At 43.5% G+C, this 18296-nt stretch overlaps 1 protein-coding gene across 1 annotated transcript in view; it reads left to right on the top strand.

Moving 5' to 3' along the window:
- The window catches only part of LOC147701273 (IgGFc-binding protein-like), a 221247-nt gene that overhangs the window by 27925 nt on the left and 175026 nt on the right, over positions 1-18296 (top strand). The window contains exons 2-3 of the mRNA XM_086930002.1: positions 7583-8797; positions 11782-12122. Coding sequence (XP_086786128.1) covers positions 7583-8797; positions 11782-12122 — 1556 coding nt within the window. The remainder of the gene's footprint in view (positions 1-7582; positions 8798-11781; positions 12123-18296) is intronic.

Genomic DNA, 18296 nt, shown 5'->3' with positions numbered 1-18296 from the left:
TAAGGAATATGTAGGAATCGCATTTTTATTTGTGATTCCTACATGAATCCCATTTTGCGAGCCTGTAATAGCGATTCCTTATGAATCGCTATTAACCCCTTCGCTGCGGCGGCTATTCCGCCGCAGCGCTAAGGGGGTGGGGCGGCCGCGCGGCGGCTCCATACTAGTGACGGAACCGCTCCGTCACGGCTCGCGGGTGAGCTGTGCTTGTGACGGAACGGTTCCGTCACGAACCCGCCCGCCCATTAAAGCGTCAGCGCAGGCACGAAATCAGCGCCGCGCTGGCGCGGCGAGCGGGCCGTGACGGAACCGTTCCGTCACAAGCACAGCTCACCCGTGGCTTGTGATGGAGCGGTTCCGTCACAAGCATGGGAGGGGTTAAAGACTCGCAAAACGGGTCTTTGATGAATCAGGCTGTAAGTGGGGAAAGAAGTCAAGGCTACTGGCCTAGTACAGCAAAACCGTCAGCTCCCGTGACACCTTTGCCGATGCAGCAGTGCCACCAGGTGGCTATTTAGAGTAATACCTTCGCTGGATGTGACCGGCTGAACAATCGGTGAGAGAGAGAGAGCGAATTGTGTAAAATGAAACACGTATTGAGAAAGGCAACATTTTGACATGCATTTTGAGAATATTTTGTGGAGGGACAGCATATGAAAAGAGAGTTATAAAGCTTATTGCCTTTCATTAAGGCGAGAAAAGAAAATGTGCTCCTGCATACATGTCAACACTTGGGAACACGCATTATGGAGATTTGTACCCTAGGAATCAATTTCACCTTCAACAAAAAAGCAGTTTTGGCAGAGTCTTTCAAGGGAAGCATACCATTCGATGCATGTATTTTCTAAACTACATTATCAGTCAAAACTACAAAAGCAAAAAATGCAGGGATCGAATGTATTTAGAACGATAGCAAGTACTTGAATGAGCCGTTTTATTCTCATAAATGTGAAATAAGTATGTTCAAATTTAAATATACTATATTTTATTGTTTAGTAAGTTTACATCCTACTTTTTATGAAGTGCAAGTTTACAGCTACGGAAACTAGATCAATTTACAATTTACATATTCACTTCCATAAAGTCCGGAAACCTGTGCAAATGGCTGAAACGAACAAACTGTTCTTCAAATGTATAATTAGTTAATGTAGGAAATTAGGGCATTAAACTATGGGAGAAAGAAACGCCAGTCTTTGTGTGGCTATGACCTTACACTAGGTCAAAAGTAATCTACCCACAATGGTAAACTTGTATCAATATTGATCCAGCACACAAAGTTCTTTGTTATAAAATATATACAATGGTAACCACAATTTAGAAAATCAAAGTAGTGAAGCATTCAGTAGCAGATTCAACGATGTTATTTTTGAAGTTCAATCTTTATTTAATTTTCATAAAACACTTTAGTAGTGAAGCATTCAGTAGCAAAATCAACGATGTTATTTTTGAAGTTTAATCTTTATTTAATTTTCATAACACACTTTAGTAGTGAAGCCTTCAGTAGCAGAATCAACGATGTTATTTTTGAAGTTCAATCTTTATTTAATCTTCATAATGCACTGTATGGCTACAGTGCGTTATGAAGATTAAATAAAGATTGAACTTCAAAAATAACATCGTTGATTCTGCTACTGAATGCTTCACTACTTTGATTTGCTAAATTGTGGTTACCATTGTATATATTTTATAACAAAGAACTTTGTGTGCTGGACCAATATTGATACAAATTGAAAGTTGGGACAATTAGTTGTTCTTGGAGATTTAGGGGACATAGAATCTCCGATCCGTGGCACCAATAAGATTGAATAAGGCAGTACTTTGGATAGGTGCAATTGTGCTTGAACCCCTATCCCAGTTCTTTTGCTCTCAACCACAATTGTAAACTATTGGCATATTAATAACGGCCTGGCAGCGATAATTTATCACTGGCCGTGCTTAGCGATACATTTTTATCACAGGCTATCTCTAGAATGTATCGCCCAGGTAGCGCGTTATTAACAAAGCATTTCTCCAGGGCGATAAAAATTCCAGAGATAGTGAGGTTATCACCTTTTTGCAGGGAACATCGCTAGTTTTCCAGCGATGTTCCCTGCAAAATGGCGATAACCTTGCTGATACGACCCTGTGGTCGTATCAGCATAAACCACCCCGATGTAAAGCATAGTTATGTCTGGATTTTAGCAGATGTTAGTTATTGGCGAAAACCGCAGTTTTCGCCAAAATCTAACATGTGCTAAAATCCTGTGGGCTGCCTTGTAAATATCGCAATGTGAACATCAGCGATATTTGCAAGGTAGTCCATCCGGGGAACGCCCAGTGACGCCCCCTTTGCATCTCATTAGAGATACAAAGGGAGGCGTTGGGAAAAAGGGTGCTAACATGCGATTATGCATGTTAGCACCCTCTTGTAAATAGGACGAAATTTTTATTTCCTTTTTTTGGGCTTTTCAAGCCAAAAAAGCGGAGATAAAGCCCTTGTAAATATGCCCCCTAGTTTTTACTTTTAAGGGGAATCCCTGGCTTGTACTTTGCAGCTTGGCACACACTGCAATGTCACATAAAATCTATGTAGCATACGTGCAATAATCAGTCAAAGTAACCCGGCAATAAAAAAATTGAAAGGGTATAAGGTCCCAATACACCTAGCCACAAGAAGAGACATTAAAATGAAAAATGCGGGAAAAAATGTACAAAAATTAGATTAAGAGATCAACTGTTTCCAATGATTCCAGGACCACCCCCCTAGAAAAGCACTGGAAAAACTTCTGATTAATGTTACCCTATGGGAAAATAGTAAAAATGTTAAAAAAGATAAAAACGTCTTTCATGTATTTGACGGCGGCTTACATAACCTCTGTAGTCAAATAGCAATTAACTATGGTCAGGTAAAAAGGTACTTGTTCATCCTACTGAAAGTTTTCCCTTCAGACCTATTTCTACCTTAACAAATATCCTCAAGTCTTCAGGGCTGGTTCATCAGATTCCAATTAATGGTTTTCATGTAAAGCCAATAAGGCCAGAGTCCATTTAGAGCAGACTGAGGGGCCCATTAGGATGGCGGGCGGATTCCCCCCGACATCCTCACCTAAATGCCCCCCCGCCATGTTAGTATGGCAGGGGGGACCGCGGCGGACGGAAAGACCGTCTGCCGCTTTTCCGCACGGTCGCCCAGTCTAACATGGTGGCGGTGTCTATTAGACACTGCCAGCCATATTAGGATGGGCCAGAACAGATGCCTTTCCGTGGCAGCGATGCCGCCATGGAAAGGCATGCGGTCTTAATTTCGGGGGCCATCTGAGGGAGAGGTGGGGGGTGCACACTGCATTAACGAAGCGGCAGGCACCGCATGGTGACTGCCGCTTTGTTAATGCAAATGCATTCGTGCATTGTTAGCATTGTGGTGGGCGGTGCTGAGAGAACCGCTCCCCACAATGCTAACAATGCAGGATGCGCCCACCACAGTGGCGTGCGCATCCTAACACACCCCACGGGACCCTCGCCCTTATGGCGGGAGGTCCCAATGACCGATAGGATGGTTGGAGGACAAAGTCCGCCCGCCATCCTAATGGACCCCAAAGACTCAATTTTCTGCCTGAACATCAGCATGTCTACATTTCATGTCGCAGCCATCGCACCCCAATTATGGAAGGTCATCAACATATCCGTCGAAACAGCGACATTCCCGGAAAGCTGGGAAAACGCTGAGATCAACGCCCTCCTCAAGAAGCCCAGCTCGACCTCAAAATCATCTCCTACGCCGACAACACCCAGCTCATCCTCTCCCTCACCAAGGACCCGCACAACGCCAAAACCAACCTCCACGAGGGAATGAAGGCCGTTGCCGACTGGATGAGCAACAGCCATCTGAAGCTAAACTCGGACAAGATGGAGGTACTCATCCTCGGAACCACCCCCTCAGCCTGGGACAACTTCTGGTAGCCGACCACACTGGGAACAGACCCAACACCCACCGACCATGCACGCAACCTAGGATTCATCCTCAACTCCTCCCTCTCCATGTCTAAACAGGTCAACGCCGTCTCCTCCTGCTACAACACCCTCCGCAGGATCTACAAGTGGATCCCGACCGAAACAAGAAGAATGGTGACACAGGCCCTCGTCAGCAGCAGACTGGACTACAGCAACGCACTCTATGCAGGAATCCCAGCCAAACACCTACAACAACTACAACCATCCAAAACGCCTCCGCCCGACTGATCGTCAACATCCCCCGCCACAGCCACATCACCCCCCACCTGAGTGTCCTACACCAGCTCCCCGTTGACAAGAGGATCACCTTCAAGCTCCTCACCCACGCACACAAAGCACTCCACAACGCCGGACCAGCCTACCTGAACAGCAGACTCAGCTTCTACACCCCCACCCGCCAGCTCCGCTCCGCCAGCTTCGCCCTCACTGCTGTCCACCGCATCCAACGAGCAACCTCCGGCGGCAGATTCTTCTCCTACCTCGCGCCAAGACCTGGAACACCCTCCCTACCCACCAATGGCAGGCCCAAGACCTACTCGCCTTCAGAAGACTCCTCAAGACCTGGCTCTTCTAACAGTAGCAGCACCCCCCACCCCTCAGCGCCTTGAGACCCTCATGGGTAAGTAACGTGCTTTACAAGTACCCTGATTGATTGATTGATTGACTGATGCCATCAGTCTTTATCTTTCTAAGAACCTGTAAAGGTGTAAAGCCAACTAGACAATGACATTGATAAGAATATCTAATGAGACTTCAGTCTGGGAAAAGCATTTTGCTATCTATATTTCAAGGTCAGCTAATAATAATGTTAGACCCGTCATCCTTAGGGTGATCTTCTCCCAAAGTTTTGCCTGCTTACCTCCTCATTTTGCTGTATCTTTTTGTTGGCCTAATGTCTCTGAGCACTTTACCACTGCTGACCAATGAAAAAGTGCATGTGCTTCTCCCCTAAACATGGTGATATCATTGTATACATGATTGGCTTATTTAGTTTACTTGTAAGTCTCTTGTACAATGGCATACCATATACCCATGGCCTGTAATCTAAATGTTACTGGTGGGCCTGTAGCATTGGTTATGCCACCCACACAAGTAGCCTTTTCACACCTGTCTCAGGTCTGCCACTGCAAAGCCTGTGTGCTGTTTACTGCCACTCGATGTGATATTTAAAACCACTTGCCAGCCCTATGGGCTGTGTGCTATGTATGCAAAAGGTAGGACATTTACTAGTAAGTTTTGCATGTCCTAGTAGGATAACCAGCTAAATTTGCTTTTCACTACCGTGAGGCATACTCCTCACGTAGACTAACTTTGGGGATATCTCAAAACACTTTTAAGTTGTAATTTCCGATTAAAAAGGAGTAGCTCCATCATGTTTCATATCCTTGGAATGGTAATGTTAAATCCCCGGAAACCCCAGGTCTAACAGATAATAACATAACAATGTAGTCAGAATTGATGTATGTTTATCATCTTAGTTTATACTAATGTGTCTAAGCCTTGCATATTGATGCACTTAGGCTATGTCAGAAATTCTTCAAACTAGTCTCCATTTAATATAAGGTCAGTGATGAGCAGTATAAAAGGCTCATCAAGTGGCCATTAGGTTAAAGAGGTCCTTCGTCCGAAATTATAACACAAGTTCTCAGCCTTTTAGCACAATCTCAGTTCCCTCTGGAATTCTCAACATCATCTCACAGGCCCAAGCAGGAGAAATAAATTCTTACAATTTTCCCAGTTCTCTGCTTCGAGAAAGGAAGCTTATTCACCCTTCACTTACACAACAGGGGTAAAGCTATCAATTGTGCAGCCAGTGCAGTGGTGCTGGGGCCCAGAGCCCTGTCTATCCTGCACTGGTCCCCTTCCTGGCTGTGGTTATTTTAGACACTCAATCAGACCTTTCCTGGGACCTGGCTCTATGATTACTCTTTGGTAGAGGATTGGGGTGGAGGAGAGTATATGAGGAAGAAATGGTAAGGGAAGCGTAAAGGGATTAAGCAAAAGGAAAGGTGGAAAGATAGGAAGGGAAAAGATGAGAGGAAAAAATGACAATGTTTAATAGAGAAATAGAAGAGAAATGAGATAAAAACAAGAAAAAGAAACCAGGGAAAAGGGAGCGAAAGGTGTCCGAAATATGGATGTCTGGGAGAGAATTAAAGAGTGAGATGCACATGAGTGAGAGGCAGAAGAGATGAAGAGTGAGATTAAGAAACAGGATAGTGAGAAGAGATTGAAGAGAGGTAGAGGGAGGATAAACATAGAGAACAGGATGGAGATTGGGAGGCAAAACTGAAAGACAAGTAGAATGACGGTGTGGCAAGTTCAGTGATTAGCTGGAGAAATTGCTCTCCACTACTTCTACTGCAGACAGAGAAGTCTTCTCTCCTATTCATCTACAGGTAGATTATTTCCTTGGACTGGGAAAGCAGAGTAGCTTGAAGGGTAAACCTGTTAAGCATTGATGATGGGTTGTAGCTGGTCTAATATAATTCTCGGAATTGCCAGACTTAGGACCTCATTTATAAGGAACTGGTGTAGGTCAGCACTGCAAGTCAATGTTGAAGGGCATGAATGCACTGTATTTATGAAATACAGTGCATTCCTGTCATTTCCCTCTGCTCTGGTGCACAATTTGCTGCCTAGCAACAACATAGGCAAACGTGCACCACGCAAGGGTGCCTCGATTGCAGGCAGGATTGTTTTTGAGGAGGAAGGTGCACCTTCCTGCACAAAAACAATACATAGAATTGTTTTCCACATTCTATGTGTGCTGTAGAATGCACACCTGGAAAGAGGAAAAAATGAGGAGAAATAAAAATATTTATCCTTGTTATGCCTTAGGGAGGCATGAGGTTTTGGCACAGCTTGGTTTACATGATTGAGTAAATCTGGGGCTGCATCACAATTGATGGGTGCTGCATATGAAAACCCACCGGAATGACCATGAAACGCCTCCTTGACATAAAGTATGGCAAGGGAGTGACTTTTGCTGCTCTGTCTTACTCCATATCTATGAGGCCAGGCAAAACCATGCAGAGTGGCTTTGGGTGGCTTCATAGAAATGTTTGAAAGGCTTGCATTGCCAAAGCATCAAAAAAAGGGGTGCTCCCAGGGCAGAAGCCTCTCATAAGTAAGCCCGCTAATTTTTAGAACTGAAAAGCTGCCACGGTTCCCTGCACTGAAAGCCTAAGAGAGTGAACCCATTCCCTGGTTTTGTAGTTTCTAACAGCCTTGTAATCCAAAGCACTGCAGGTAGAGACTTGGTTACACTAATTAGACTAGTTACATGCCTAGAGGCACAGTCTTACTGTGTGGATGTTGGCTGTCAAGACAATGCTCCTTAGGTTTATTTAATAATGGGGATTTGGTATTCATGGACGCATGTAAATAGTATTGTTTCCTGTATTAACCTGTGTGTCTTCCTCAGAAGTACATAATGAAGGAAATGCAATTTGTATATGGACAAAGAGAATGGTTACAAGATAACATTTCAATCAACCTATACGTATAATGTCATTTAGATGCATTGGTAGAAAACAAAAGTCAGTAAGATTATTTTTCATGAACAACATTTCTCTTGCCTTCTTTGCAGGTTCCGGTGCTGCAGACCCATTAGGGCAGGAGTTTATCACTGTCTTCATGCAGAACCACAAACTAGGGGGTCCTATGAGCTTCAAACTGCTCCTCACCGGCACTGAAGATTCCACGCAGGTCAATATAGCCGTCAACAGTCGCAGCTTCCGGAAAAAAATCGACCTTAATGCACGTGAGACGAAAATGGTTGAGGTTGACGTGGGCAAAGAGATGGTTGCTGGTGACTACTTCGCCCAGACAACCATTATCACCGCTAATAAGGACATCTCTGTCCTCTCTGTCAACAGCAAGGATCTGAGCACAGACAGTTCCATCGTGTACCCCCTACAAGAACTCGGGACAGAGTACTACATCCTGACCCCACCGGATGGCCCTTCCGAAGCCTTGAGCGAGTTCGCCGTTGTAGCTTTTAAAGAGTCCACCACGGTCAGCATCTACCCATCAAGTGCAATCACCTTCAAAGGCAAAACATACCCTGCAGGGAAAAAAGCCGACATTTATCTTGATGCCTACCAAGCCTTTGAGATACAGAGCAAGGATGACTTGTCGGGCACCCGGATTGTGTCGCGTAGTCCAGTAGTGGTGCTCAGTGGCAACACATGTGCCAAGAAGCACACCAACTGCAACCATGTCTACGAGCAGCTCCTGCCAGTCTCCAGCTGGGAAACAACGTTTGTTGTGCCACCAATGTCTTTCCAGGACAACTACGACATTGTTTATATCGTGACATCCCAAAGCACCCAGGTGGCTTATTGGAAAGGCTCCACTAAGAAGAGCAAGCTCTTGGCTGGTGGGGATGTCTTTGAGCTCCACCTGGGAGACACCCCTATATACATCAACGCTTCTGCCGGGATCCAAGTAATGTATATGTCTGGAGGGTTCAAAAAAGATTCTATCCCATATGATCCTCTTCTCATCAATGTCCCGGACATTTACTCCTATTGCACGACCTACAACATACACGGGTCGGACCTGGGTGAGACCTATGCCCTGATCGTGGCCAAGACTTCAGCCACGGCCATCACCTATGACAAAGCGGCCATGAGTGGCCTCACCTGGAAGGAGATCCCTGGATCCGAGTACTCCTGGAGCGCGCGCAGCTTCAGCAAGGAGGCAGGGTACCCACCCCATCTTGTTGAACACCCCAGCACTCCCTTTGGGCTCCTGCTCTTCCAGATGTCTAAAAGTGATTTTTACGGGGAGTCAGCCGTGTGTGAGTATGGCCTTTTCTTATTTCTGTGGGCGTGGGAATCGAGGGAATTGTATCACTTTATCCCTGTCAAATGCACGTACCTGAGTATTTTGTTATATTTGTAAAGATCTAACATTCAAAGAAATGTTCCTAAAATGCAGTCAGATTGACAAGGCAGGGACTGGTAGTTAAAGGTAATCAGAGATTTAAGAAAATGGATAATAGAAATGGTTTGCGGCAAACTTAAATATGTGATATTAAATATAAATATAAATATTACATTTGTGTTGTTTCTGCTACAGGCTAATGACCAGGGCCACTGGAATTAAGCGGCAAAGGAGCACCAAATTATGCGGCATAATGCACCACATTTTTTTCATACTATTACTTCATTATTTTGTCATTTTTACCCTTGGTAATTCCGTCTAGGCAAAGATTTCACCTCATTAGTTCAATTTAACAACCAAATAAGCAACTGAAAGATGACCAGTTAACCTTTGCAAAGGGTCTTCGAATGCTGATAAACACATATCACCACATTTTTTGTAACATTTGACCTAAATGAACTAGAAACACATTTTTGGTTGAAATCAGATATGCAGCAGATAATGGATTATGTGGCTAATGCGGTGAATCCTTAGTTATGCAAAAAGAGCTGCAGCAGCAAAATCAAATGATTCCAATGGTCCTGTCACAGACCGAACATTTAGTAGACCTTAAAAACAGGCATTTATTTTTCGTTTTTTTAAGAGGGCCTGAGTAAGGAATAGCCTAAAACGACCTCCCATAACACATCTGAGTCTCCTCCTCTCTTCTTGACTTGCACAAGAAGTTGAAGACTTGGCTTTTTGAGTAATCCCAGGGGGCTAGCCTCACACACCTGCTACAGAGTTCCTCCATACCCTCACACATGATTACTGTGCTATAAAAACACCAATAACATGTCATTTCAATAGTAGGTGTATAGAAGCTAATACAATCGCATCCTAATACCAGAGAAAAGAGGAACCTCATCATATCTTTTTGCATCGAATGGGAAGGTATTCCCATTTGAAACCAAACTTTAGTCTAGTAGAAGAGTTTATGATCTCTGAAAGGTTTTAAGCAAAGATGTGGATATTGCTCTATAGCTCTCAATCACTAAACTTCCCAGAGATATTAAAGTTGATTGAACCTTGCAAAGAATAGTAGTTGCTACTTATGACTTCCAACATAAAGAAGCTACAGACATTTAGTGGGACACACACTCTGGTGGACTGTAGTGGCTTGCATCATGTCTTTGAAGGTGGCATAGTGCATCTTAACTAACAAATTAGGTGGTACATTTAAGTTTTGAGTTGCATGCTGTATGTCTTTTAAACTACACATAAGCATTAAACAGGGCCCATGTTGAAGGAAACCGGTTGTGTTTGTTCTATGTTAGTGCTACCTATTGCTCATGGTCACATGTCATAAACTATTTTATCACACATGAATAAAGCACTGAGCACAAATAAACGCTGCTCCCCATGCAAGTGGCTGAGTATAGTTGAACACCATGTGTACCATACATCAAACATGCAGTGTGGGTAGGGTTTCTGTCCCTGAGTCAATTGTTATTAGCAGCACCCCATTAGTGAGTGGGCGCGCCAGGCATGAACACAGGTTGTCTTCCATTTTGTGCCCAAAGCACTCAGCTGAATAAAATAAAAATAGGTTTGTGATTCCTGGAGAGAGGCAATCATAACTGATATACCTTGTTGTTAGTCTTGAGTCTCGTTCATCTGCCCATATTAAAGGGATGTATGACGTTACAACGCATACTTTTACTCCGCATACCATTACAACGCGGTATTCACAACGCATACCACTACAACGCATAGCGCTTTGGGGTGCTGGATAGTGGTAAGTATAATTTACTATTCTAACTCCAGTCCCCGTGGACCCTAGGGAAGGTGTTGGATAGTAAATTAAACTTACCTCTTATCCTAGAGCGCCCCCCAGCGCCATGCGTTGTAATGGTATGCGTTGTAATGCCTGCGTTGTAATGGTAGTGCGTTGTAAAAAATGCGTTGTAACAGGTGAATACCATATTATAAAGTGTGTACTCAATATATACTGTGCACTGGAAATGTGATTGCAATAGTTTACTTACCCTGTTGACTCTTTCGACGCCCTTCAAAGACTGAAGCACTGATCTCTGATCATGAAGGACCTCTCAGTGGCCAAGAAAACTGCATGACTGCCTTATCCTTTCTCGACCTGTTTGAAAGGAGGGAGAAGACAAGGAGGCTTCCCATGCATGTGCTAACTGTTAGAATTCTGCAAGCAGATATCTTATGACATCTGGTGCCCAATGTACCATTATCTAGAGACACTGGACCAAAATCTGGATTAGACATGTAAAAGTCATAAGTCACACTTTGGTTGCCTAGTAGGGATTCACAAAAGGTTATATGTGAAATTAACCCTGTCTGAGGCTTCACTGCCAGCTCTGACATGCCTGTAGGGTGTGCAGAATGTCTGGAACTATCAGTGGTACCATGCTTTGCAGAAGTAAGAGGGAATAGCAGAAGAGTGCTCAGGAAAGATAATGAAGCTTCAATTGTGATTCTGTAATTCTGTTAGTCATAGTCCATTACCCCCACTTACATCTTCATCACAAGTGCCCTTGTAATAATTCCAGTAGCGACCAGCCCCAAGAGAGCTATGAAATCCACAGACCTACAGTGTGTACTTATCTTACTCTAGTCAGTATTACCAACTAGGACACTAGACTGTGCTGTCATAAACTCCCTGAAGAGGGTGACTAAAGGTCTATCATGGAGCATACTTAATACATATCTTACTGTTTGGGTTGGCAGTCAAATGTCACTTAATGACCTCAGTGACGGTGAAGATGATTATGCTAGAATAATTGTAAAGTGGTGTACTTTGTGCAATTCTGGTGGTTGAATAAAAAGAACTGCTCTGCCTTAACTCACATCTGTGAACTGTCACATGCCCTCCTTATATCTCCACTCCAGGTCCCTCCAAACCTTCTTGTCGCAAAACCAAATGCAGAGCGAAAGAGGTGTGCTCCATGAAGGATGATCAACCAGTCTGTTCCCCAAAATCTGAAGCTGTCTGCTGGGCATGGGGTGACCCGCATTACCATTCATTCGACGGTAAAGACTATGACTTCCAGGGTACCTGCAGGTACACGATGGCCAAGACTTGTGGGGAAGACAACACCCTTCCCAGCTTCAACGTTGAGGCCAAGAACGAGAACCGGGGTTCCACAGCTGTGTCATACGTCAGCTTGGTCTTCGTTCAGGCCTATGGGTTCAACATGACGGCCGTCAGATCAGAACATGGTTTCGTGAGGGTAAGATGCCAGTGTGGACATTATATTTTTTATAACTAATGCGTTTCCCTAGTTAAGCAGTGTTTATGTACTTTAGGATTTCCAATATACAAAGACATGTATAAATTAATGTTTACCTGAAATATTGGCCATGTTCAATAAAGAGCCAGGCCAAGGTAATCTTCAAACATGAGAGCGCTTTATGAATGTTATGTTAAAAAGAATTGAAAAGCGCTCGTTTACCCCAAGGTGTCTTGCGGCTGGGTGCATGGTAACACAACCAGGAGACCCAATTCCTAGTAAAAAAGCCATGTTTTTAGCTGTATCCTGAATAAGATAAGGGCTGGTAAAGCCCTAATGTGTGGGGGAAGGTTGTTCCAATCAGAGATAGTCCCTGTTTCAAAGGTCCGCCCTCCGCAGTTGGTCCACCGAAATCTGGGAACCAAAAATATCTTGGCACCAGGGGCGCGCAAAGGTCTACTGGGTATATACCAGTCAAAAGAATGTCTGAGAACCTCAGGGCCTATGCTGTGAAGGATCTTGTGGGCTGTGCATAGGACCTTGAATTTAAAGCAACTTCTGATTTGTAGCCAGTGAAGCTTATGGATTCCTTGTGACACAGATTGGAATTTCGGAATACCCAAGAGCAATCTAGTAGATGCGTTCTGTAGAATTTGGAGTCTTTTTCTGAGTTTTACTGTCAAGGTTATGTAGAGTCCATTGCAGTAATTTAATTTGGACAAAATAAGAGCAGTGTTAACAGTTTTTTGTATTAGCTGGGATGTAATTGACAATTTTCTTGATCATCCTCAACACGAAGGCAATCGTAATTCAACGTATTGTCAATCATGACTCCTAGATTCTTAGCTTTAGTTACCAGAATAGGGGGAGATCCAAGTTCATCAGGCCACCAGAGAGGGAGCCCAGCTGGGAGAAAGGTTTCCAAACAAGACCACCTCAGTCTTCTCTGAGTTCTGCTTTAAACAGTGATTTTTATCCATTGGCTGATTGCCAAAGTGCAGTCATGGAAACAGGAGCAGATGTTAGAGTCCTGTTTGAAAGCTGAATGACAATTTAAATGTCATCAGTGTAGGAAGTAAGGGAAAAGCCATGAGCTTTAATCATCATAGCCAACCCTGTATCACATATATCTGCAGCTCTTCTCCTCGACCTATCTGCACCGTTTGAACCATGGATCATACACTTCTGGTCCAACAATGAAAATTAATAGGTATAAGAGGAAAGGCCCTTTCCCTTCTAATGTTGTTTTTATCAGACAGAACACAAACAGTACATCTGGGCGATTTTAAGTCAGCACCTTTTGTCTTGCCTTGTGGGGTGCCGCAGGGTTCCTCATTGAGCCCTACGCTTTTTAACATTTATGTTTCGAACTCCCTCCTCTGATTAGACGTTTTGATTTAATCCCTACCTCTTATGCTGACGACACCCAGTTGGTAATTTCAACAGTGGACAAGGAAGTTAATGAATCCCTTAAATTACATGATTGCATGATCACACTGAGCAACCGGATGAGTAGGCACTGCTTGAAGTTGAACTCAAGCAAAACTGAGGTGGTGTTGTTTGGAAACCTTTTTCCAACGTGCCTGGTGGCCAGACACCCTTGGCTCCCACACCAGTAGCCAAGGCTAAAGATTTTGGGGTCATTATAGATGAGAAACGTGATATTAAGTCTCCGGTTTCTAAGGTTGTGTCTTCCTCATACCTTACCATCAGAACATTACACAAGATTCTCCCATTTATTCCCAAAAACTCCAGAAAACGGCGGTGACCTCCCTGGTTTTATCAAAATTGGATTTTTGTAATGGTCTATATATCAACGTACTATCCAACCTACTCAGAAGGCTGCAGGCGGTGCAAAACGTCGCCGCCAGACTAATCCTGGACTTTCCCAAATATCAGTCCATAAAGTCAGGTATCCAGGAATTGCACTGGCTGCCAGTTTGTCAGCATGTTAAATTGAAGGCCCTCTGGACTGCACATATGACACTGTACAGAGAAGGCCCTCAATGTCTCTGGGTCATTTTCAGCTCGTATTCTTCTAATAGACCGTTATGTTCGGCCAATGCCAAATTGATGCCAACCTCAAGATTTAAAAGGACGAACTGGGGTGGTAGGAGTTTCAGCTACAATACCATCATGAAATGGAACTCCCTTCCAATTTGTCTTAGGAGGACTTCCTTTCCCCTTGAGTGTAGGAAACTACTCAAAACGTGGTTTTTTAGAAACTAGCTTTTCCTGACAAAGTATGCAGAACCGGAAGCGCATAGACACCCACGGGTAGGGAATTAGTGCGCTATACAAATTGTAATAACATAACATATATTAAATAAGGTTGGACTGTGTGAAGATCCCTGGGGACCACGCACAGAAGGGAAAAGGGAGGTGAGATAACCTGGTCAAGAGCAACCGTTTGTACTCTGTCAAACAGAAAAGAGATAGCAGGGCCAGTGCTCTTTAAAGCTTAATTTACTTAGATGGTTGAGCAAAATTGTGTGGTCAACTGTATCAAAGGCAGCGGACAAGTCGAGAAGAATGAGCACAGCCGCTCCTCCCCTATCGAGTGCGACTCTGATCTTTTCCATGGCTTTGATAAGGATGGTCTCTGTACTGTCCTGGACTGAGCCCAAATTGCGTTGGATTCAGGCACTGGTTGCTGTGTATGATTCGGGCCAGCTGAAGATTTATCTCTTTCTCCACCAATGTGGTTGAGAGAGGAAGGCGGAAAATGGAACAATAGTTATTGGGCTCTGCCTTATTTAGATTGAGCGTCTTTTTGAGAGGATAAATGGATGCTTTCTTCCTTTGGGAAGGATAAAAACACCAGACCTAAACATGGAGCGGAAAATAGCTGTGAGGTTCGGAACAATTAAATTGGGGACCAGCTTTAGGAGTGATGGGGAACAAGGTTCTAAAAGAGAGCCTAACACAGCAGTTGTGATCATTTTAGATACAAGAGCTGGTGTGACCGGGGAGAATTATTTGATGATTTTCTGATCAAGGTGCCCCTCTGTAGGTGTTGGGGTATTAGAGACCTTGAGGTTGGATTATTTTATCTCAACTTTATTCATAAAATGAGAGGCCAATGTGTCAGAGATAGCCTGACTGGAATTGGTTGATTTGTTACATTGAGGTTTAGTGAATTTGGAGACTACTTAGAAACGTCCCTTGGAGGAATTTTTGGGCTGGTTAATTTCATCTGTATAATATGCGCATTTCTCTTTCTTCAGTAACAGTTTATAATTAGATATGGCGCTTTATAAGATTCGTTCTCTAGTTCGTCAAAGTGTGAACACCAGATCCTTTCTTGTCTTCTACATATCTGTTTTTCTTTCCTGGGTGTCTCCGTAAACCAGGGCGCTGATGGTGTGCTCCTGCATGCAGGGGAGGACTTATATGGGGCTAGCTTAATACATGTTGGGTTAAGCCAATTGCGATAGTCTGACAGGGCGTGTTCAATTTCAGAGGAAGCAGTGAGCTGAGTGTGCACAAGTTGCTGAGTAGGTTTGAATGTATCTATTTTGTTCCAGGCTGATAACAGTATGGTTGAACCGCATCCAGGTTGTGTTGTGCTATCTGGGAGGTGCTAATATTAAATCGAATAGCATGATGATCTGACCAGGCTAGTGGCAAGTTCTCCTATAAAGTGATATGTCAGTTTTTGGAGAAGGTGCTGTTCAGAGTATGTCCTTCCTGATGTGTGGGTGTGATGATAAGCTACGTCAGACCTAGAGCGCTTGTGATTTCCTGAAGAACCTCAGTGTCTTTATCTGAAAAAGCTTCAAGATGTAAATTGAAGTCACCTACAATGGTGAATCCTTAACATAAATACTACCTTCCAGCAAGGAATCTATGGGATTCAGAAAGCAGTTTCTGGGGCCAGGCTGGCGATTAACTAAGATGCCACTGAAATATTGATTTTGGTGAGTTCCCAGCAAAACACAAATGCTTCACAAACCAAAGATGGAACGGTCTTATATTTGGCAGTGAAAATTTTGCGATTAATCAGAGCAAGCCCGCCGCCCCTTTTAAGCGGTCTATCCAATTTATGAATTGTGAAACCTGATGGAGCAACTATAGTAAAGTCCAGGCTGGACAAGGCATCTGCCCATGTCTCTGTTAATAAGATTAAATCAAGGTGTTCACTATCTAAGAAGTCATATAGTTCTAATTTATGTTTGGGAAGAGAGGGCATGTTACTAAGGGCACACCACAACTTAGGAGTAAGCTTGTTTGTGCTCGGTCAAAGCAGAGTGTCAAGGAATTCATCTAAATGTGAGGATCTTCAATAACATACATTGTTTTCAGCCATGTATCTTTGTAAGTTGTTCTAGCATCTTTACCATGGGGGTTGTCCTGCCATTGCTTCCTTAAATGAGTATTGCAGATGATCTTCCCTTCTCTGAGTCTGGCTTTACAGGCAATACCAAAATTACAATACTGTAGTATTACTATATATAGCAGAATGAGAAAGATTCCTTCTGCAAAACCTTACATTTCCCAGTGACTGAACCTACATTAGTTCAGCTGTTGATCTGCATTCTTCTGTTAGGTGCAGCATCTTTTATTGCTTCCATGGTGAGCATAAAATATACTGCACAGGCAAAGCGGGTTGTGCCTTGCCGGATGTGCATATTGGTAATGGTAAGCTGATGGACAAGGCAATCATTGGGAGTGTAGTTCAGCATAGAAACAGCTGCTGTTTTACACATTAACAAAACTGTGAGCCTTTTCTGTTTCATCTATCGGTAGACACCAATACACAAGACTGTACTTTAGGAGTGAGGGCATTTGGGTCCCTGTGGGGCATGCTAGGCACCATGGTCAAAAGTCGGGGACAGTGACTCCTATGTTAGCCCATTGACTTTCACCATCCCTGCAAGATTGCATGTGTGGCCTTGTGGGTGGCCATGAGAACCAGTGGATGAATACTAATCCCATGGTACCTCAACGGATGTGTGTGTGGGCCCATTCATGCCGCAGGTGCCCATATTTGTCTGAGTAGTCCATGGGTTCCAGAGGGGGGGAATTAAGTCTATTTGGGTGCACAAGTGTGTTCAAAGGAACCATAAGCAAAAATACAGGCTCATCTGGTTTCTGAAAAAATAGCTGTCATGGGAGCATGATGGATGCATGCTACTACACTAAAACATGGCTATAAAAACCAAGGGACTTATTAACAAGTCCCCTGCGCTGCCTGCATGCCAATTTTTCCCATGTTAAAAGTGACACACTGGCATGCTCAAGGGGCTTGTAGATAAATAAATAAATAAATACATTGCACAAATGTATGTTGTACTTGTATTGCTTGAAACTAGACAGTGAAGCACTGTACATTGTCACAGGAAAAGATACAGTCATCGAGTGATTGAAAGTGTAGCTGAGTTTTGCGAAGACGGGTGGAATGGTACTGCTTTATGATGTAGTGTTCTTTAAAGAGGTGAGACGTCAGCATTTTCCTAAATTAGAGCTGGTTTGGGGCAATCCTGATGGATATAAAGATGCTGTTCCAAATCCTGGAAGCATAGATGGGAAATGGCCATTGCCTTGTTTTTATGTTTTTTGTATGTATCAGCCTCCAATTTGAGAGTGTCCTGGCACTGGAGATCCTGATCATCTCATCCAGATGTGGAGAGGTGATAGCTGTAAACGCTTTATAAAATTTGCATCTATATTTGAAGATGATAATGGCAGCAGGTTGAAACAATGGATGGATTTCTATTGGCATGAGCTTGATTTGACCATGGGGCATATCTATCAAGAAAGCGTTTTGCGAGTCCTTAATAGGGAATTTGAGCGATTCGCTATTAAGGAATCGCAAAGGGCAATGTATATAGGATCTGCAATATTATTTGTGATTCCTACGTATTTTTTAATTGCGATTCGCAAATAAGGAATACCTTCCCTTTCATTCCTATGGGTCAAAAGGCCCATAGGAATAAACGGATTGACATTCGCAATCTGTGAGTATACATTAGGGACACCCTGTTGCACCCCTGAAATAAGCATGTGTGCACATGTGGCGCACATACATGCCCTGAGGGCATGTATGTGAGCCACATGGCACTTTGAAAAATGCAAAAAAAAGTGCATTTTTCAAAGAAATAGTACATTACCACAAATTTGAAGTTGGTGGTAATTTGAGATTTCTAAAGGCAAAATCGCACAACTTGGGTG

This window comes from Lissotriton vulgaris, chromosome 7, assembly GCF_964263255.1.
Source record: "Lissotriton vulgaris chromosome 7, aLisVul1.2, whole genome shotgun sequence".
NCBI lineage: Eukaryota > Metazoa > Chordata > Amphibia > Caudata > Salamandridae > Lissotriton > Lissotriton vulgaris.
The sequence above is the reverse complement of the archived record's forward strand: the minus strand, read 5'-3'. Positions and strand labels throughout refer to the sequence as shown.